At 39.4% G+C, this 23,865-nt stretch overlaps 2 protein-coding genes across 2 annotated transcripts; both read left to right on the top strand.

Annotated features, from left to right (window-relative positions):
• Positions 1–23,865, top strand: part of LOC124267634 (mucin-5AC-like) — a 155,047-nt gene that overhangs the window by 79,063 nt on the left and 52,119 nt on the right.
• Positions 19–4,348, top strand: LOC124267635. Of its 2 annotated transcripts, XR_006896076.1 has the most exons (4): positions 78–465; positions 1,085–1,317; positions 1,511–1,617; positions 2,674–4,348. XR_006896076.1 is itself a non-coding variant. In XM_046702599.1 (2 exons), exons 1-2 carry the CDS (start codon positions 84–86, stop codon positions 2,754–2,756), a joined length of 465 nt encoding a protein of 154 aa, XP_046558555.1. In that variant the 5' UTR covers positions 19–83; the 3' UTR covers positions 2,757–4,348. The 2 variants fall into 2 exon arrangements, 1 of the variants encoding a protein (XP_046558555.1); XM_046702599.1 differs by lacking the exons at positions 1,085–1,317; positions 1,511–1,617 and having other exon boundaries at positions 19–465.

Raw genomic sequence — 23,865 nt, forward strand, 5'->3', positions numbered from 1 at the left:
ATCGCAATATAGCTTTGTCGAACGTTAGCGCGAGCAAAGGGAGCCGGGAACCAGCTTAGCATAGTACTCTGCCACAGGCAGATATGCATAGTTCCGACTACCGACCCAAGCTCCGCCCACCTTGGTTACTGCTGCTACGTCCCCCAAGCTTTGGGATGCCGAGCTGTCAAAATGGCGGATACACGGTCAGGCACCGTTTGCCTGTTGACAGGTCCCGACACAATATCTGTTGCATTCTTGCCAGATCATCCTACTTTGACGCAGAAATCGCAACAGACAGGCTTACACTATTTCTTCACAGGGTTATATCCATGAGATACGAGCTTATAACCGTGACAACACCTCTGACATTGCTGCTATGTGCTGGGGGTCAATGTCGAAGAATCGGAGCCCGCATACCCTCCATTCGAGGATTGACACAAGCGCCGAGAAGATCGTTCACAGCTATTGTTCTTGTAAAGCTGGGTAAGTACGTCATTGATAAGAAGTCAGTAAATCCTCATATAAATCACTTAAAATCAGTGCCTGATAGATTAAGAGATTGTCATTTCAATGGCACAGTGACTGATCATTTGTTCTCGTCGGGTTATGACTGGTGTGTTGATTGATTTCTAGTCCTATCGAAGTTTGGCATCAAAACATGACGAATGTTTACACTTCTGTATTTATTGTACATCGGGTTTACATATACTATCGGCAAAAAGGAAACAGAAGATTTATCCATTCAGTAATTTGGCTAAAAATGAACCGTAAAATTCAATTGTTTAGTTTTCGATCAGCCTCCAAATGTTACGCAGGGCTAGTAATATACTGTTTCAAATATAAACTTATTAATGAAACACCATGCCTAGCACAGAATGTACTATTAATTATAAGTAAAGACTATTATAAATTACAAGTTAGAATCTACTGAAAATCGAATTTAGATTATTTGTGATTTCACCTATATCATTATATGTTCATTTTGATACACTTAAAAATAAGTATCATGATTTGGGGTTAGATGTTTTTCTTGATGCAATGGTATTTCATTTTTATAAAAAAAATCTTTAGATTTCCTTCACATGAATTCATTTTTGTTTAGATTTGGTGAAAGATGTTCCCACATCTTTGGCCTTGTGAAGACACTTCAGGGATTGAAGCCTCACAATTTCACGCACATTCATGAAAAACAGTTGCACCAGCCTCCAGCAACAGTGGTAGATTCACAGGGGCAGCAAGATCATCCCAGTGCCTATCAACCAAGTGGTTGTGGCTCAACCTCTTGCCCAGTCTAGAAATAGGAAGCCAATCATTTGTCAAGTTCAATGACACCAGGTATGGATACTTTTGTCACTTTTGCATTGTAATTGGTGAAAACTGTTTTGCACATAATCACTAAAACAGGTGCAGGTTTAAAGTTGGTCCTAATGGTCTATAAAGAGTATATACGCATTGAACTAAGGATATTATTTTTAATTTTCAGAAACTGTGTGTCAAATGAATATAATGTAGATGAATATTGTTGCAGACTTCCACATATTACCCCACTGCAGTATGTGCTACAGACAGATGCACCCCGGTGACTAAACACTCTGCTCGGAGACGTCTAGCTTGGGATCAGTCTTGTCATATCAGGTAATGTTTTAATCTATTGGGACATGGATCCTGTTCTTCAAAACAGTCAAAACATAACAATCAGTACATCATTTTTTAAGTAACAAGACTAACATTTCAAGTAACTGAAATTATGTTTATTTCATAGAGACTAGTATCACATTCATATCACAGGATGCAACAACATCGATCTATTCTTGTACCTGCCTCGTACAGCATCATAAAATCCTGATTGATCAGTTAAAGCTTTATCTGAAATTGAACCTGTAAACAATTCAGAAACAAATGTCAATGAACCACAAGGGGCACAACATACACAACACTTTAAAGTAGTACTTAGTCACTGTATAGCTGAGACTGTAACCCTAAAGCACAGGGTACTTGAGTCTTCAGTTCTGTCCCATCAATAATCATCATGGATGAAGGATATTCCTTTCTAAATTTTGCAGGCATAATTTGAAGGATTATACTTTTATGTGGCCATATACTTTACTGGCCCATTTTCAAGTTCACGTGTTCAATCCAGGTATTGAATATTACACCACCTGATTGCAATGACAGTCCAAAACGCATAGCGAGGTCTTTTAATCCAAAACTGTGGCACAGTCGACATAGTCAGGAACAAGCAATCTTTAGTAGATAAATTTTTAATGTCACGATGACCTTTTTCATAATTCAGACATGATGCCTGATCACCTGGCAGAAGGAAGGCCAATAACTGAATATGGCAAGAAACCTGACATAAGTAATGCCTGTGTAGTATTTAAACAGGCCCTTTACTTTCCCTGATCTCACCAAGACACTGGTCACATTAAATCTTTGACATTTCTTAAGTTCCTCCCTCAACTTTACAATTCCCTTGTCTTTTTCCTTTAAATTTTTCTTCATATCCTTGATCTGTTGCCCTTGATCTTCTACCTTGGATCTCAGATCCTGAATTTGGACTGTCTGGTGTTTCTCAAGTGGAGTGATGACTGAAAAATAACAGGCTAATTTGTAATTTGGAATGAAATATATAAAATAATATGTCCGGGCTTAAAGTTATTATTTCCAATGATTTAATTTTTTTATTTTCAGATGAAATCACGTGCAGTATCAACTACCTGCGCCCCCATCAAGTTTCCGAAAATGTCACCTGTACAACTCGCTGCTGGGTATGAAGATCTTAATGCCCAGTATCAACTTACAGATCCTGGAAAAGATCTAAGATCTAATCGTCTTACAGCTTCCAACTTCGGAAAGGTTATGAACAGAAAGAAGAAACCTACACTATCTTTCCTCAACAGTCTTTTTCCCAAGACTGCTTTGCATTCAGTATCTCTTTCCTATGGCATGAACATTGAAGTACAGGCCAAGAAAACATATTTAGAACACAAAATCTCAAACCATCTACATGAGAGTGGACTAGTAATCAACAATAATTTCAGTTTCCTTGGAGCCACTCCTGATGGCAAGATATATTGTTGTGAAAAGGAGAACAGAATTATTGAAATTAAATGCCCGAACTCAGCTTGACACTTTACACTTGAAGAAGCATGAGAAAAGATAACAAATCTATTTTTGCAGAAGGAGGAAATTGCCATTCTCAAACTATCCAACAGACATGCTCACTATGCCCAAATTCAGGCACAATTAATGTTAACCGGGGCTGAGTTCTATGAATATGTGGTTTACACCAAAAAAGAGAGCGTACATTGAGCGTATTTTCACAGACATTGAATACATGACATGTATGCTAGAAAAGCATTCTTTAAAGAACATACCATTTCTTGACATGTAAATTGTACAATAATTGATGGTGTTAACCATCAAGTGCTTTTGGATATTCGTTGTTCACTATCCTAATTCAGGAAAAACAATGTCTCCATCTTGTTATGAAAGATTCTGAAATTAGCTATATAACTTCAAAATGTTTTAAATTGATTATAATGGCCTCATGGTTTTGATTTGCTAATACTATCAGCTTCAACTGAATATGGAATTAAGATTTTGCCTTAAGTGCCATAATTGACTGCCCCCAACTGAGCTTTTCCATGTTATACTTACATGATTCATCAGTCTGTGTACCTTGATTCTCTTCAACAGACACTTCCTGGGGGATATTTCTCTGTTTGCTTGAAACAGTTGTCTGAAATAACATTTTTTTTAGAAAAATAGTTATTTGTAGTAAATATGTGGCAATATTGTAATATCATATTTTTTGTAAATCTAAATTAGGTAAATTCATGAGTAAGTAATTTACCCTTATAGCCGTTGTCACTTTACTTCTTTATTTTCTTTATATTCATATATTTTCTTTATATTCATATATTTTCTATATATTCATCTCCATGTATAGATCTCATTTATTTTGGACAGATTATTCATCTTACACAATGGTTTAATCTTCTTGTTTTGTTATTTTAGATTTGTTAGTTTTATTTACAGGTATATTTTGTTATCACACTTGTTTCTGTATAATTTGTTACAGATCAATCGTTTTTACATGCATCAAATTATGTAATAATTTATCATAATTGCACAACTTTGAGGTCAACCATTTCAGGTGTACTTATATTTAAGTTTTGTGTTGTTATTTTTATGCTTTATATTTATATGTTGTTATCGCTCTTGTTTTATAATAACATGGTTATACGTTTTGGGGATGCATGAAATAAGTTGATAATTTTTCTTCATTGTCCAAATTTTGGGATTAAATAAAGTCATCATACACTGACAAGTGAGGACAAAATAAAAAATAGATGAGGTACTATTCTTTTGTTGTGTTGTTTCTTACATACTGATGTTTGTCACATTAACATTACATCTTTTTTAAATAATTATAGTAAAGTTTGTAGTATGAGCACAAAAAACATCAAAACAACTCTTAATAGGCATTGTATTCTTGAAATGTTAAACTGTTACATACACTTCTTTTTTAAAAAAAATATACCTTAGAGATGAATCAGAGGTATCATTCTTTTTATAAAAAAATATACCTTGGAGATGAATCACAGGTATCCAGACGGATCCTCTCTTTTGGTGGTGGCCGGGTTGGGGTCACATTTCCCCCAATAGCAATAGGGTATGGGAACTCTGCTGTTGGTCTTGAAATGCTGTCAAAACAGGACATTGATTATCAAATTCCTCAGAAATTCTAACACTAATCACATATATTTGAAGTGAGCAAAGTCAAAAATTGATTTTTGATAATATGAAATCACAATATCTGCTGGCAGTACCACAATCTGACAATTTATTTTTCTTATTGATTATATAAAGTCATTGTGAAGTGTCCTACTGAGTTTAGTATTACTTCACTACAGGTTATGATTATGATAAAAAAAATATAAAAAATCTAATATAAAAAAATAATAAATATTTACACTACGCAGTCGGCTTAGATATGCACTAGATCTATTGTATGCACCTATCATAATAGATAATTCAAGTATACGTAATATATATAATTCCAGTAGACAGATAACCTCACTGAAATCTTCCCCCTTTAACAATTATTTCACAGGTTAATGAATCAGTAATTAAATGTACCTTTGAACACACATATTTGTGTTTGTTGATGTTGTTATTCAGCTGATGATGGGATCTTCCACAAGCCCGAATCCATCGCAAACACGTTTCCAAACGGAACTTGAGTTTTGGAAAAGGAATGAAAAGTGCATTCCCAAGCCTCTCAGGATATCCCTCATCAGAATCGCAAGTCCCCCCATGCACAGCGTTTCCCCATTATCACTAAAAACGGCAAGCTACTTTGCAGGGTCAAATGTCCTGACAACCGAAAGCTTGGGGGACCTAATGGCGCCTTAGCAACAAGCTATCCCGCGGTGACGGAAAGGCGCGATCTGATTGATTGACGGGCGATCGGTCGGAACTATACATAAGCTGGGCCCCGTCTCGCATATTGCAATATACGAGCCGGTACGGGCCAAAGAGACGATGGCTGGGGAAGGCCTACGAAAAGCCAACATTGACAATGTTATGTCATTTTCCATTGGTTGCTATTTCAAGACGGCCGCGCTGTCCTTCATCGGAAGACGTCCAAAACACATTTGGTATCGTTTTCAAAAATCGGTCCTGCAGGCGCTTGAAAGACCTTTGAAAATATAAATTGTTTTTATTTTCTGGAATCTTCTTTATCAAAACTCTTACTTTCTGTTATTGTACATATATGATATCAATATTCACAAAAATGATAGTAAACGTAAATATTCGTTTTGTTTGCGTGAAAGGATCGTCGCTTTTCAAATACATACCCTAATTCCCTATGCGACAAAGATTTTTATTATAAGCTTGTCAGAAAACTGTGAGCGAATAAAATCATCTCTGATGTATGAACAAGACAAATATGCAGGCAATTTATACATGTGGACATCGGTCGAGCCACGCATACAAATTAGATCTCGTATTGCAAATATTCCAAACTGTCCTCGCGGATGACGTTTGAAAGGTGTACATGTTTTAGAGTGGGTAGGTGTGCCAACAGACCCAACACTGGCATAAAATCAGTAGTAAGTCGGAAAATGAATTTATAATATTTTGTGGCGATATATTAGTTTTGAATTATTTACTTAGAAAATGCTGAATGTGTCCTGAAGACACTTAAGTACAGCAGCAAGAAGACGTTTGAGGCGATGCATCAACACCGCGGCAAACTCTTTGTTCATCCTTTCACCAAATATTAAATCAACATGGGTAGGCTTTTTAAGCAATATGGTCTTGTCACCAATACAAAGTGGTTATATGAAATTGAGCAATATAGATAAGGTGTGAAAACGAAGGCGGAGCAAACTCTACTTGTTTAAAATGTAAACAAATCATCACAATTCAGATCTTACACTGTGTAGTTTATAGATTTATGAACGTTTGATAATTAGTTGGTTTGAACATACTTTTAATAGGAAATTGACTATGTTAGTGTCAAAATCTCGTACCTTTAGACAAGTGTCAGCAGATCTACAAAATGTATTCTACATCTGAACATAATGTAATAGTCGGAGGAGTGTAGATCCAATGCAACGTTCACTTTTCAGATCCGATGAAACTGCGTCACAAAATACTTCCGCATACAGTGATATTATTTTCAGTAGTTTCATTACATTTGAAGATATGGCTAGTACTCTATTAATAAAGACGCAAAATTAGTCAAAATACATCTACACTAACAGGAGAATATGGGAATCTAAGTACTAAATTATATATCAGTTAGGGCCATCCAAATCGCTATTACGTGCTTTCTCATGTAGTGCTTTGTCATCTTTTCTAATGAATATTGTGCAACTACCAAAACATATCCGCTCACATTGTGGAACTTTGTATTAGTATAGTTTGGTTCATGGTGAACAAGCCATAACGAAAATATAGCGTCCGTATCCACAACAAATTCTCTCCAAGTATTCAGAGTTACATTGACCTAGGGTTAAGCATGTCGGAGTTGTGACCCCTTATCTTTATACGTGTATGGCCTCTCTGTCGTCGTTTGACGTCATAGAACTAAATCCCTTTCGTCATTTCTTACGAGTCATTTATAAGATTGAGCGTATAACGTTATGCATAAGCACACAAAACCCATTTCATATATACTTATGTCGTTCAGATATCAGGCTGTATTTTCTTCGCTCACACTTTCCGTAACGATGCCAAATTAAAAAATTCGTAGCACAGTGCTTTCATCAATACACAATCAAAAGCGGAGATATTTACTGCTTTTTAACGGATAACAAAAAATTGGACAACATTTAACAGTGTCTATTTCTCAAACCGCCGAGGTAGGTGCACTTATATTTATACCAACAGATAGGAAATTTAATATTCTACATTTGTATGTAATTTTATAGCCATACGCAGATCCAGGACCATGTAAGCGTAATTCTCGCACAACGTTCACTTTTCAAGTCTTATGATTCCCAGATCTTTCATCGCGACGGAATCCAGTTTGACCAATCCGGATGTGACGTCAACTAAACGAGCAGAGCGTTTTAAATGGCAGCCTAGCTTTGGCGAACGTTAGCGCGAGCAAAGGGAGCCGGGAACCAGGGGCGGTATATTCATAAAGAAACTAAGATTTTTCCTAAGTCCAAACTTAAGTTTTTTAAAACTGACTTAGCTAAGTCTGAGATTTAAGATGCTATTTATAAAGCGGCCTACCTTTAGAATACAGCACCACAAACTTTATAAATACCTCATAATACCCTTTTTACGTAATGTAATGTGATTTTGTTCGAAAGCACGTTCTCGAAACAATGCCCTATGACGCCTGCATGGCAACACGGTTGTCTGGCTCAGCGAGTGCGTATAAGCTCCGCTCACTGATGTTTCATCTCTACGAGCTATAGTCATTGCATAAGCCCAACGATGTTGAGAGTTTCCAGTAGTTGTATACCGGCGGATGCGCAATATTTTGCAAGCACCAGTCTGTAATATTTTTCTTTTTTCACTAATACGCTCATATTTATTAGTATTACGGGCTGCTGAGGTGTTATGTTTTGTGTATTTGTATTTTTTTAAATTTACATATATATTTTTGTCATTCAGTAATTTGCACCATTACATAGAAGAAAGTTATATTAGTATTTTATTTTTCGAAGCGGTAATAATGCATTACACTGGACACGTCAGTCGTGTTTGTGCCGGTTCGGCCAATGCATTCTATTTATTAGGATTAATTCAAGGGATTAGGGTTAGGGTTAGGGCTAGGGCTAGGGCTAGGGCTAGGGCTAGGGCTAGGGGTTAGGGGTTAGGGGTTAGGGTTGGGGTTGGGGACCTAATGCAATGTAGTAGGTACATGTCCGGTGGTTCGGTCAATGCAATCTATTTATTAGGATTATTTGAAGGGGTTAGGGTTAGTGTTAGGGCTGAGGGGTTAGGGTTTAGGGTTAGGGACCTAATCCAATTTCTAATATTTATTGCCCCTTATGGTTTACGTTAATGACAGATGTAATTAAAATAATTCAGAGAAGATATTTAATCCGAACATAAACCGTCATCAAACTGTTATCATTTGTTTTTTTCCGGTAACGTTCGTCTTAACGTAGTGGGGCAGACACATCAATAGAACAGCGCGCCAGTTAGCCCTGTGCGAGGATTCTTAATTTAGGTCACCGACACCGTCGTTTGTTTTCTGCCTTAAATAAATCGTAATTATCATTAGAAAGTATTAAATTTGGCATCTTAGAAAAGAAATACACTTCGCTCTACCACCATGTATAGTGTAATAAAACACATTTTCGCAAGCGTCCTCGTGCTTTAACTATAGTTGTTGAGTTGAGTTGGGCTTTACGTCACATCGGCATTATTCCAGCCATATAGTGACGAGAACAAGTCTGCATTAATATACATTGTAAGTACAAAGTGGTTTCGTTTCAAAGAAACACATTCATTACATTGTCATTTTGGAACAGAGAATGTCATAGCACTAAATTGAAAAGCAGGTAAATTCGTTAGTGACATTACACAGTTGCAATTTATGATATAGATCAACTTCCCTCAGGTAGTTCAGTATCAGATGAGCGCTCACGCTGGAGAACAGATCTTTCAGATTGGTTGCGTGATAATGCGAGTCCCTTGCAGATGTAAAGTCCACACAGTCAAGCAGAATATGCTTGACGGTGAAAGCCTCACCGCAGGAGAGACATATGGGGGGTCCATCCCCATCCGTTTTTAGCAGATAGTCATGTGTAAATCGACTGTGGCCAATATGACATCGTCGTAAAATTACTTCATCACGTCTTGACTGGCAACCCAAGTAGGTATAACCGATTGTTGGCTTCAATTCATGGAGTTTGTTTCTTCCTACTTGAGTGTCCCACCTTTTTTGCATCAGGTCCCGAGTATAGCTTTTGATAGTGGGTTTGAAATCACTGTACGGGATTAGCAGTGGAGATAGGGGCTTTTCAAGAGCTGCTTTTGCTGCAGCATCGGCCTTAGTGTTACCTGCTATGCCGACGTGACCCGGCAACCAGCAGAGGACGATGTCATATTGGCCAGTAGAAAGGTCGTTGTACAGTTCTAGTATGTCCAGGATGATTGGATGACTTGAAGTCACGTTTAGAAGTGCTTGAAGGCAGGATAATGAATCTGTAAAAACGATGAAGTTTTTTTGATTGAGTTTGCTGTTGAATGTTGGTCAAAGCTGAGAAGATAACTTTGGCTTCAGCGGTGAAAATGGAACTGTTGTCGGGGATCCTAGAAGAGACAGTCTTGGTTCCAATGACTGTAGCGCTGGCAACTTGGCCATCGTCCTTGGATCCGTCTGTGAAAATCGATCTGTGAGTGTTATACTTCGAACGTAACTGGTTGTATTCCTGTTGGAACACCAAGAGATTTGTTTCAGACTTTTTGAGTTTGGTTAGGGTAAGATCGACCTGTGGTTTCACAATTGGCATGGTGGTGAGGACAGAAGTCGGTATGGTGCAATGATGTTGAGATCAATTTTAGCTGCAGATATGTGTGGTTTGATCCTGATTCCTAGTGGTGGAACCAGGCTTGGCAGTTTAGGAAATAAGTTTTCATAGAGCGGGTTGAAAACACAATTGTATGCTGGATTGGACTCATTTGAACGTAATTTAGTGATATACTGCAGTGAGAGTTTAATGCGGCGTTGTTCAAGGGAAGGTTCATTACCCTCCGCATATAGACTGTCTACCGGAGAGGTCCTAAAAGCTCCCAGGCAGAGCCTCAGCCCTTGGTGGTGGATAGAGTCTAATTTTTCTAAATTGCTTTTGCAGGCTCCACCGTAGACAATGGAGCCATAATCTAGTTTACTGCGAACTAATGATCTGTACAAGTGAAGGAGGGTGGTCTGATCCCCTTCCCACTCTGTATTTGAGACTACTTTTAGCGAGTCTAGTGCCTTCAAGCACTTTGTTTTCAAATATTTTATGTGTGGTAAGAATGTCAGGTGGCGGTCGAATATGAGTCCAAGGAATTTGGCCTCTTCTACTACCTTGATGGGAGTACCATCTAAAGTTAGGTCTGGATCCTTGTGTGGTTTGTATTTACGACAAAAGTGAATACAATTTGTTTTGGATTTTGAAAACATAAAACCATTTTCATTGGCCCATTTTTGGATTTTGTTAAGGCAGAGTTGTAGCTGCCTTTCTATTGCGTGCATGTTCTTACCAAGACATGAAATATTGAAGTCATCAACGAAAAGGGACCCATCAACGCAACTGTTCAGAACGTTAATGAGGCTGTTAATTTTGATGCAAAAAAGTGTGACAGACAGGATGGTGCCTTGGGGGACGCCCTGATCTTGGTGGAAATAGTCAGACAGTGTGGAACCCACCCGAACTTGGAATTGTCTGTTATTTAAAAACTGAGATATGAATTGAGGTAGTCTACCCCTCAATCCAAACTCGTGTAAATCTTTTAGGATACCATGTTTCCATGTTGTATCATATGCTACGAAAAAGATAGATACGGTTTGTTGTTTGTTGACAATGGAGTTTTTGATGAATGATTCGAGACGCACCAGATGGTCAATGGTACTTCGGGTTTTTCGGAAACCACATTGGAGGTCACTGAGGAGGTTATTGGTCTCCAAGTACCAGATTAATCGATTGTTGACCATGCGCTCCATGGTTTTGCAAACACAGCTAGTTAGGGATAAAGGACGGTAGTTTGAGGGATCAGTATGATCGCCGTGGGTTTTGGTATAGGGATGATAATGGCATTGTGCCACGAAGAGGGGAAGTGTCCGGATGTCCAAGGTCGCACAATACTCCTTCCCAAGAAAGGAGACTTGACTGATCCCAAATCTTCCGCCCTATCACATGTTTGAATACACAATACAAAATATTCACAGGGTGTTTGACATCTTACTGCTCTTCCAATGATATAATTTACAGAGAGCAGAAGGGGGCGAGAAAGGGATGTTGGGGGTGCAAGGATCAACTTCTTGTACCAAAAATGATTTTGGAAGAGGCTAAAGCATATCACCGCAACCTCTCCATGTGCTGGATTGACTACAAAAAAGCATACGACTCTGTTCCTCACGAATGGATTCTGAAGTCTCTTCATTGTATTGACCTCCCTGAGCGAGTACTTGATTTACTCAAGTCTTTAATGAGTTGCTGGTCGACTCAACTTGAGATGTACTCACAAGGGCAGGTGCAGACTTCGGAATCTATTCCAATCAGAAGGGGAATTTTCCAGGGGGACTCCTTTAGTCCTTTGCTTTTTTGTTTGTCTCTAAATCCTTTGAGCTTTCTGCTTAACAGAGAGGAGGGTTACCATCCCGGACCTCCTCAGCACAGATCCCTAACACCTCTTACTCATCTCCTTTACATGGATGACATCGAGCTCCTGCCAAAGGAGATTCCAATTTGAAAGAGCAGGTTCTCCTTGTCGAGTCCTTTTCTAATGATATTGACATGACATTTGGACGGACAAATGTAATACTCTTTATTTGAAACGTGGCAAGGTAACTAATGATGGATCAGTCAAGTTACAAGGGGGAGGAGTTATTGAGCATCTTGTGGAAGATCAGGCCTACACCTATCTTGGAATGAAAGTTCGAGACAAGCTCCAGAATGCCCAAATTCAAGAAAAACTTCGGGCCGAGTACAAATCTCGTTTAAAGAAAATATGGAGCTCAGAGCTAAATGCTCGTAACAAGGTCAAAGCCACCAATACTTTTGCTGTGCCAGTTCTCTCCTATTCCTTTGGAGTAGTCGACTGGACGAAACAAGACATCCAGAGTCTTGACCGCCTGACCAGAAGGATCATGTCTGATAACAGGGCCCACCACCCTCGTTCCTCTCTTAACCGTATATACATGCCAATCAATTCTGGTGGTCGGGGTTTGATTAATGTGGAGGGTCTTCATGATAGAATGTTATTGTGTACTTTTGCACATATTTATTTATCAGATGATCCTCTGATGATGCATGTGAAGACTCATGATGAAAGCAAGGAATTCCACAGCTATTTTAAGCGTGCCAAGGTTGTTGGACAGAATCTGGGATTTCAGGTTGATTTTGTTGATGGCGATGTACTGCTGGACGGTACAGTGATGGGAGTAAACCAGGTAAAGTCCTTCACCAAGTCTTCCCAGAATCGTTCTTTTGTGGAGAAGCTTTCTGAGAAGCCATTGCATCATGTGTACATGCAGTGTGTTGAACAGAATAGCAATCCCACCGACTCCTTCGCCTGGATGAAGTCGGCTGGTCTTAAATGTGAAACAGAGGGCTTCCTTTTTGCTGCTCAGGACCAGTCACTTCCCACTCGCAATCGCCTAAATGTGATTCTTAAAGAAAATATCAATATGAAATGTCGACTTTGCAATGAATTCACAGAGAATGTCCAACACCTTGTCAGTGGATGCCCTTCCTTGGCACAGACAGCATATCTTAAACGACATGATGGCATGGCTCGTTGCTTTTACTACCGTCTCCGACATGCCTGTGGCTTTGACTCGGAGGTCCATCCATGGTACGACCCTGAACATGTCCAGGGCATCATGGAAAATGATGCTTTCAAACTTCTGTGGAATAGGCCCATATACAGCCCCAGAAGAATTCCAGCTAACAAACCTGATCTTGTCCTTTTTGATAAAGCCAATGAATTTATTTATATCATAGAATTTTCTGTCCCTCTTGACACCAATGTGATTAGCAAGATTAAGGAAAGGCATGATAAATATGCGGACCTCGCCTTTGAAATGTCTTGCTTGCATCCCAAGTACACTGTCGTCAGGCTCCCCATTGTTCTCGGTGCCCTCGGTTTGGTACCTCCTGATCTCTTGGCGCAGATCAGGAGAGTGCCTGGGTTCTCCACCGGGAGTACAGCCCTTCTGACACTCTGGGTAATGCAGAAGGCTGCAGTGTTGGGGAGCCTTCATATTCTCCGGAAAGTTCTTGGTGGGTTCGACTAGGCATTGTTTCCTGGGAGAAGTCCCAATCGCTGTCTGGGCTGCGTGTAGATGGGGCTAGGGCTCTGAGCTGATGATGAGCCTAACCAGCCTGACTGTGCCAGGATCACCCGAACCCCCTCTGCTGCATACTATCTTTAATCTGTAAAACATAATAATAATTGGCTTGTATAGCGCCAAGTTTCCATCATAGATGCTCAACGGCGCTGCATACATCGTTAAAACACAATAAGTGTGAAAATAGTTCTGTTCAGAGGCCATCTTGAAGAAGTAGGTTTTGAGCAAGTTCTTGAATAGTGAAAGGGACTCAGTTCGTCTGAGGGTGACTGGAAGATTGTTCCATAGAGCTGGTGCTGCCACAGAAAAGGCTCTATCACCCATGGATGTTTTAGTGCTTGGCTGTGTTAGTCTTAGCGTATCTATTGATCTAAGAGCTCTGGTGGGTACATGCAGATGTACAAGCTGGCGAAGGTAGTCACAGGACTAGTCATCGTAGAGGCACTTATGAGTCAGTAGCAGAATCTTGAAGTAGATCCTGTACTTTACTGGAAGCCAGTGAAGGGATTTCAGAACTGGCGATATATGGTCATGGCGATGGGTTCGAGAGATCACATGAGCTGCTGCGTTTTGAATTTTCTGCAATTTGGAAAGTGTTGAAGATGCCGTGTTGCAAAAGAGTGAGTTGCAATAGTCCAGCTTTGAGATTACAAGTGTTTGCATTAGGAGCTTTGTTGTCTCAGTATCTAGGAAGTTGTGGATCTTGCCGATGTTGTAGATGTGAAAAAAACATGACTTGCAGAGGGACTTGACATATTCATCTAGGGACATGTTGGACTGGAAGATGATTCCCAGATTTCTGGCTGAGTTTGAGGTCTTCACATCCTCAGTTCCTATCTTGAGTGTGATTCCAGTTAGCATCTTCTGCAGCTGTTGCCGTGAGCCTATGGCAAGGAACTCAGTCTTGCTGTCGTTCAACTTCAAATAGTTGACAGCCATCCATTCCCGGATATCCATTATGCAGCGTTTGATCTTATGAACTCCTTGTGAAACTTCTGATGGTTTGATGGAAATATACAACTGATTATCATCAGCGTAGAGATGGAATTTTAGGGAATGACTTCTCACGATGTCTCCAATTGGTAGAATGTACAAGCTAAAGAGAAGGGGTCCCAGAACAGAACCCTGTGGCACTCCATAGTGAACCAATGATGGTATTGAGATTTTGTCACCGATCTTTACTGACTCTGTCCGAGAAGAAAGATACGATTTTACCCACTGAAGTGCCGTTCCTGTGAGTCCAACGCTGGTCTCTAACCACCTGAAGAGGATACAGTGATCGAAAGCCACTGATAAGTCCAGGAGAATAAGAAGAGTAACTTGCTGATGGTTCATTGCAGTCATGATATCGTTGTGAATGTACACAAGAGCTGTCTCTGTGCTGTGTTAAGATTTATATGCTGACTGATAAATTTCCAAGAGATTGTTAGCGTGAAGATGATCAAGGAGCTTCTTAGCAACAATTCTTTCCAGACACTTTGATAAAAATGACAGATTAGATACCGGCCTAAAGCTCTTCAAGTCCTCTGGATCAAGTGTTGGTTTCTTCAGAATTGGTGTCACAAGGGCATGCTTGAAGGCACTTGGTACTTTACCGGAGACAAGGGATGTGTTGATGATATCCAGGACTGGTTCAGCAAGATGGTCAATTATAGACTTTGTGAGAAATGTTGGAATTGGGTCTAGTGAAGATGATTTGGTTTTGGACTTGATGATTACGTCTCGAACCTCTCCAGGAGTGGCGCAGTTGAGTGAATCCATTGTTGAAACACTGTCGAAAGACTCCAGTGTAGTGATGTCGTGAACTTGGCGTTTCAGTTCCAGTTCCTGTCGAATGAAGTGAATCTTGGTGTGGAAGAATTCAGCAAATCTCCCAGCCAATTCCTCTTTGTCGTCATGATCGGGAAAGTTATAGTTAGTCTTAGGTGCAAGTAAGTTATTCACCAGAGCAAACATCTGTTTGAAGTTGTTTTTACTCTGCTTGGTGCTCTTCTGTACGAAGTTCTGCTTAGGCATCATTGACATCATTTCGAGCTTTTTTTAAGATTTGACGATGAACTTCTAACTTTGTAGAACGCCACTGTTTCTCAGAAGCACGTCTGGTCTTCTTCTTTGCTCAAATGTCATCGTTGTACCAGGATGTATGAGGACGAACTACTACAGTTTGAGTTTTCATGGGTGCGTGAGTATCGAGTATCACCCCCAGAGAATGGTCAAACAATGCAACCTTCTCGTCAATATTGCTGGTTTTGGACAGGGCAGGGACCAAGTCAGCAGCATCGACATCATATCAGAAATTTGCAATGTTAATGATCCTAGTTTTTCTGTATGACAGCTTCTTCCGCTGTGGTTTTGGTCTGTCAACATCGACTGTGCAGTGAACAGCAAAGTGATCTGACACTTGTTCGTCAGTAACTTCTGTGATGCTGAGAACACTTGACATCTCCTTAGTAATGACGAGGTCGAGTGTGTGGCCTGATCTGTGAGTGGGCTCTGTCACATGTTGCTCCAGATTAAATGTGCTCAACAGTTCATTAAACATCTTAGTCATGTGATCAGCATGATTGTCCACATGGATGTTGAAATCACCCTTGATTAGAAGAACTCCTGGTTCCAGAGAAATGGATTCCAAAAGGTCTGAGAAATCCCGGAAAAAGTCGCTGTATGTGTGCTTATTCTTCTGTGAAGGTGGGGGCCGATAGAATAACGCAATCCTCAGCATGTCACTACAAACCTCACTTGTTGCATGAACATATTCAAAAGATTTGAAAGTAATTGCTTTCTTGCGTTTCATCTTGAGAGATTGCCTATATACAAGTGCAATACCACCTCCTCTTCTATCCGACCTATTAACCTGAATGATGTCGTAATTACTAGGGACAATCTCTGCAGTAACTGACGCGTCACGGTTGGATAACCGTGTCTCTGTAATAGCAACGACATCAGAGTCTGTGTCAGTCATGTAGTCATTCAAAGCGAGAGATTTATTCCTAACAGAGCATTTAGTAAGGTTAGTTTGAATTTGCTAACCTTGTTGCAAGGTCCTTTAGCTTTTATTGGACAAATTGTAATTAAGTTATTAAAATTGGCTCCTCGTTTATCTGAACTTTGCCTGTAATCCTCAGAGCTTGTGTGAACCTGTATTCTCCTACGGGTACCTCCTCTTGTTCCTCTCCTTGTTCCTTTCACACGGCTAATATTCAACCTTTTGAGAGTAGACCATAGACTACTTTCCAAGTATCCAGTCACATTTCCTCGAATACAGAGACAGTCAGCTCTAGTGTACTGCAGGTGAGGTTTGTTGACCGCCTGATTGGTGTCCATTGTTTCACCTTTACCCATTGTTCTGTAACAATAGGCTGAGTTCAGTGGGGTGAGAGTCACCAAGCTTGGGTCAATCACAGGCTAGATTTTGCAAATTTGAGAAATGTTTATGAAAAGCAGATGATTCCACATCAAAATGAATGATATGCTTAAATACATCTGCATGTATATGTTCTCAGTCCCTTCATCCACATGTGTGCCAAATTTCAGTCATATACAGTTATGCTGTATGCTTGAAAATACAGATTTATGAGAGGGCAAAAACACAGTGCTGCTGACAGGCGCAAGTGTTAGACTCTGTTCATACATCATTAGTAGAATATATAATGATAGTCCTGGATCAAGTCCAACAAAAGCCTCTGCAAAGCCTTATTTCACAAATAAAGCTTTTGTCAGGCCCTTAGATCTCGCCACCATTGTATCTACTACTTTTGAGCCCCCGTTACTTTCCTGCCCACACGTGGCACTACTGTGCCGGACGTGGCACTACTGTGACACTTTGCCACGTTGGCAGGAGGTAACATTGTGCCGTACGGTACGATCAATAATTCCTCTCTAACGAGCCCTCTCCCTGGCCCATCTCTCAAGTAGTTCGGCTCGTCTGCTTTGATGTCCACTTTATCTATGTTGTAAGTTTTGACTGACCATATAGGATCGGTGGCTCGTTTCCGAGTGTCACCCTCGTGTTCCCCCGGCTGGTTTAGATACCTAACTAGGGCCCTATCTGGTATCTGTTTCTCCTTCCCACGCAATGGAGCAGCCGACTCTGCCACTATTGATTATAGTTTGATAGCGTCTGCCGGCTTCTTACCAGTGAGCCGAGTGGCTTCATGGTTGATGGCCGACACCACCTGAGGTAACCTCGCTACCCACTCAGTCGATCACTTCCCCGGGGTGGCCATCTCTCTCGCATACTTATGCCCGAATAAGCGCTCAGCCAAAGTCCTATTGAATCTTTCAACTATGGCTTGACTGCGATGGGCTCCGGCCGTGCCACCCCTGACCTTGGTATCGTGTTTCCTTCTAGCGACTGGCCACATCCACGACTGTTAAGGCATACTTGTACTTCTTATCGTGGGGTAGGAACAGGAGGTCATCCTGGTGAACGCTATTGGGTATGTTAATACCGAACTTCCTTCTAGGCACGTAGCGTGCTGCCGGTAAATAGATCTGATTGAAAATGACGATTGATATTCTTAATTCCTATGACTATCAGATGTTAGCTGTTTTGTTTTTGTCTGACAGTGAAGACTTATTCACACACATTGCGGTGTTTCTGTGGCGCCAAACGATAAACATGTTTTCTGGCAGGATGGATGATAAGCAACATCTCTTCCAAGAGCATTCAATGAAATGTCCCCATTCCATGTACCAATAATTTGCTATCTTTGAACATATATCATTAGAAGACGCATCGTATTACAACGAAATACTTGATTTTCCAAGTTTCGAAATTTAATATCAGCTTATTGAAACGTACATATTATCGATTTTTTACAATAAATAGAATTGATCGATAATTTTTTATTGATATGTTGTGTATATAGATATATATTTATTACTGGTAGTTTGAATCAGCAAGTGAGATTGTTAGAGGTTGTATCCTCAAAAAGGGTTGAAGTATCGTAAAGGTATTGTCCTCCCGAGAGGTTACCTAAGACGAAAATCGTTGAAAGTCAATTCATTTCTACCAACCTTTTTAATCGTAGAATATTTGTTGTTTTATAATGGCTAAATATCAGTACAATCGCCAATGGCTGAAGGGATGGTGTAACGCCGGCAAGGGTCCATGCAGGTAGCAAAAGTACCTTTAGTCCCCATGGTCCCTAGTATGGTGATCTACCTTCAGTTGTTGGCGATCTATAGCCCGTGTTTTAAATTGTATTGTCTTACTTTAATCAAAATGTTTTAGTTTTACATGCTAGTTTTATATTCATATCTATGATAATCTACTGGCTAGCGAACAGTTATCGCCGCGAAACAGTTATCGCCAATACATCAGTATCACACGTTCCGGCAATTACAATTCCGGTATTTTCCCCCACGGTATTTGATAACAATAAAGGACAGCAAAGAACAATCTTCGCGGTAAGTAACATAACAGAAAATTTTAGGATAAAGTTATGAATCCTATAATTTTTAAAACTAGTCACAGGATCTATGTAATAGCAAGTTTAAAGTTAACAAGTCATTGATTGTTTCATTGTTTCATTGACTATCAATCTACTGTAAAATAAACACTCACATAGTCACACTATCAATTATTCGAGGTTACTGTATGATATAAATATATAGTATTTCACGAATGAGAAATTCTGAAATGGCGATAACTGTTACAATGTCATGATTCCCTTCCGCTGCGTTATATAAAAACACGATCGGCGGCAGAGAACGGGCTGGACACATCGGTGAATAGCTAATTAAGTATCATAATGAATTCAGTTTAATTAATTTAACAAAGGGCGGAGTAATTTTGTACATATCGCTAAAATATGGCGGTAACTGTTCGTCAGCCATTAGTATTTTTACTGTCCATCGTCGGCAGGTTTTACTCTTCAAAATGTTTTCATCAATTGTTTTCGTCACGCTGTGGCTGAGATATTGCCGATGTGACGTTAAATATTAACTCACTCATTCACTTATTCATCTTTGATTTTGCCAGGTAGATTGGTGCCGACAGGGACATTACGTTCTGCTTAAGGAAGGGATGCAAGGACGGTTGGTGAAATATGTTCGTAGTAATGTGCGTTATGCTCCGCTAGGGTGCGTGATGGAGGATCTGCTACATGAAAATGCTGTCAATTCTTCGCATATGGTAATACAGGAAGAGGCCTTGTAACGTTCCGGTAGCTTAAACACATAGGACACGCAGCCAAGGTGATATCCACGGTATATTTCGTCAGCTATAAGTAGGTAGTACAGCCTTTAATAAAATGTCCATTCCACAATCATTCAAGGTGCTACATGTTGTTCACTGCATATAGTAATATTCCTGTATAGTATTTGGTAGAACGTTTAAAACTATGCTAGTATTTACATGTTTACAACATCAGCATCTTATATCATCATTACCATTATATTTCGTCAGCTGCAACTGGACGACGGTTCCTGGGACCTATTGTCGAGCACTGTCCGAGGGGACTGCTTTTAAGTGTATAAATAAGACGCCAAGCAAAGACTTCAATTAAGTGTAGATGCCATATTATTACGTTTGATCATTGTTGTTCATTGCATATATAACCCTTCATTATATTAAGTAGAGCTTCCAAACTTAGGCTAATATTTACATGTTTATAGCATCAGTATTTTTTTTACGTCAATAGTATCAGGTTGCACTCTGAGAGAACAGTCTTTTGTCCGATCATCAGGTGCATTTGCACCTCACATTACACAAGCTACACTTTTTTCAAACGTAGAATTTAGGTATTATGCAATACTTATAATTGCTCCACTCGTCCCGTTAGATATTACATTCTTTACAACTCACATGTCCAGCTACATGCGTGTAGAAATGCAATCATTGTAAGAAAACTGTGTCTGGTGGGTACTTTATATACTTGTGAAGTGAATTAGTGAACTGAATGTAATGTTTCATTGTCTTATACATAATATGCCATGTATATCTATTTAAACTATGAAATGACTCTATCGCCCTTGAATGCTCGTCGATGGCCGCCATGGTCCCTAGTATGGTGATCTACCTTCAGTTGTGGGCGATCTACAGGCTGGTTTTATATTGTATCGTCATCTATTAATAGTTAAAAGTGTTAAGATTTAATTACTAGTTTTACATTTATATCTGTGATAGTCTAGATGTTTTACTGTCCTTCGTTGACAGGTGTTTATACTTTTCTTTTAATAATTATAAATCTTTAACTTGACTTAGTAACGATATGGCTGAAATATTGCCAAAATGATTTAAAATCTTAACTCACTCACTCACTCGTCGATGCCCGCAAGACCTGACATTTCTCTTACACTGTGAAATGACCCAATCGTGAGCGCAGAAATACCTAAATAGGAAGCAGATTAATGGTGTTGGTTGTTCTGTGTTATCTATTTAAAATCCCGCTTGTATTTAGTGAGGGACCATTCATATCTCTATTGACTCAAGTCTGCGCCAGTATATTATGATGGAATGAGCAAACTCACATGTGCTGGCTACTGAATGCATAAGTGAATGATTTAAGGTTTGAAATCATCTATAGTATTCCAGCCGCATTGTGTTATGCATTGTGTTATGCATTTATAACACATATGTGTATTAATCATTTTAAGAAAGGAGGATTTAAAACAAATTACAGTACGGTGTCATATGGCTGTGTAATGTATTGTTAAACAGTAATGTACTTTTGTAATAAGGGTTCTTTACTTATTAGCTTAGGAATCTATGTACTTAGCAGTCGTAATTCCTAATTATCTAACTGGGTCATCGATGGTTTATTCCCAAAAGTCAGACATCCCAGTTGTCAGACAAATCAATCAGGCGTGACTGTGATTACAACCTAGTCTTGCCCACAGATATAATGAACCTATCCCATACACAAACGAGATGTTTTTCACATTTGTACAGAAATACTTGGATCAGAATACTAATGTTGACTGTCTTACTCAATCACTGGGTCTCCAAATGTATTTTCACAATGTTCAGTTTTATCATAACAGGATTATAGATTTTGCATACTTGTTTTCACAACCTTCCCTTTGATCAAAACAGGAGTATAGATTTTTTATGTTTTTGAGTTTTCATTAACCTAATGGTGTTACTTCATTCCTAACATTGTTTTTCCAATATAAACTATATAAAAAGAAGTTTAGGGTGTAGGGTAAACATTCAATTATAACTGACAAATAATAGGAAAACATTATCCACTCTACTAAATCCCACAAACACTAAATAGAAAAATGTAAACTTATCACCAAACACAAACGATGGCTGGTCTTCAGAGAGTAGCATACGTGAAGTCACAGAAGGGTACTCCTCAGGTATTCCTTCAGGGTCACACATGCACCAAGAACAGAGTCAGGGGAGAGTTTGTTCACTGGCGATGTGGAAGAGGAAGAGGGTCTACAGGGAAACTGAGAACAGGCTGATGCGTCTGCAAACATGGAGTTCCTCGTTGTAGTTGGGCATTTGCTCAGACTTGGTTGACATTCTTGCCTGTATAGTGAATAATGTGAAAGATGTGACATGTTTAATCTTGAATGATTTGATTGACCATTTATATTATCTTGTAAATTAACTTATTTTATTTTATGTCAAATAAAGTCATTGTCATCCATAATCTCTTCTCTTTGTGTTTGGATTAGTACATAGGACTAGTCCATTACTTAACGAAGATAACAGTGTAGTGAACCTCAGTGTAACCAACCATAACCTTTCTTGTTTTAACGCGTCTAACTTTTGGGAGGACACCTCATCCATCACTTGATTGTCTGGCTTTTTTCTCAGGCCGCCAACGCATGACAGAATGAATGGCGCGGGAGACCGGTAGGCAGGACATGCTTACCCTATTTTGAGAACAAAAAAGGGATGTCATCCCAATAATTATAATGTTTACAGCTACTTACTCTCTCATGAAGACTGACTGACTGAGTTTGTTTTTACGCCGCTTTTAGCAATATTCCAGCAACATCACGACGGGGGACACCAGAAATGGGCTTCACACATTGTGCCCTTGTGGGGATTCGAACCCAGGTCTTCGGCGTGACGAGCCAACGCCTTAACCATTAGGCTACCCGACCCGCCCCTCTCATGAAGAAACCGCAAAGGTTCCAGTTTGATCTCCTTACAAGAGAAGAGGTGCCAGATCTATCTGCTATCATATTTCCAAGATAATATCGAAAACATGTTTAGCATTATATGGCACATCAGACACCTTTGGCAAACTACTTGTAGCAAAAGGAAACTTGTAACACACATTGTATCCAATTTCATTGGGGCTAATTTGTGATATGTTGTTGCTGAATTTTGTAAATGTTGCTCAGATGGTAGTCATTCCAATCAGCAAATGCCATTTTAATACATTTGGTTCCTTTGCTTTCACAAGACTTCCAGAGGCTAGCCCTATAGCTTTGTGAAGTTCTTCACTGTGTTTGGTTTCCTAACATTTTGCAGTCAGGTGAAGGATCCCATTTCATGTCAGGTGTTTTCCAACATCTGTTGGCATAACTCAGTTAACGTCTTGTGCATATCATCCTGATACTCGGGGAGCTTACGAAAAGGAAGAGAGTACAGTGTGACTAAAGCTCTCACGATAGACATTTCAGAACTAGATGTATAGGTGTATTGTTTTTGCTTTTGCTCATACCCGGTTAACCAGCTTAATAGTTTTCATGCTTTAATTAACAAACACTGTCCCCTCTATGTTCTGACATTCTGCGAACTGAGGGAGTGTTATATTTCAGCGTAATTGTTAAACCATGTTCTACATTACTATATAATAACAAGTCTTCTGTATTTCTGTAGATACTTTAAGTAAATGCTGCCACTGTAATTGAAATGCCATTGAATTTTGTACTTCCATCGTTATTACCTTCCAGTTAATTGATATTACTATGTGAACCTACTTAATTTCATAATAACATTACTATTTGTGTAACAATTCTGCTGTTGGTTGTTGGTTTCCAACTGATTTTTTTTGCGTATGTAATCATTTCTGTTCCGTGAGATTTTAACGACATCAGGTTTATTGGTTACATGATGGACTGAGTGACGATTTACTTCTTTACAATCTGTAACCCAAGAAGCAGCCAGCAAAGTTATGGTCATTTTGTCCCAGTAGCTCTCTCTTAACGTGTTTGCCTCCATGCGATATACTGTAAAACTGTTTAGAACTTGGTGGAATATGCTTTCAATGGCAGCTATTTTCAGTCTTTCTGAGCCAAACTTCACGAGTAATTATTTTTATATTTTGTTTGCCCACATTTGTGTTGTGCTAAGTTGTTGAAGAATCCACCAGGTTAAGGACGTTCAAAATCCTTTATGACAATTTCGAATTTCACTGCTCATCTAAATT

The sequence above is a fragment of the Haliotis rubra genome, unplaced genomic scaffold, assembly GCF_003918875.1.
Source record: "Haliotis rubra isolate DU_JTF1 unplaced genomic scaffold, ASM391887v1 Scf1327, whole genome shotgun sequence".
Taxonomy (NCBI): domain Eukaryota; kingdom Metazoa; phylum Mollusca; class Gastropoda; order Lepetellida; family Haliotidae; genus Haliotis; species Haliotis rubra.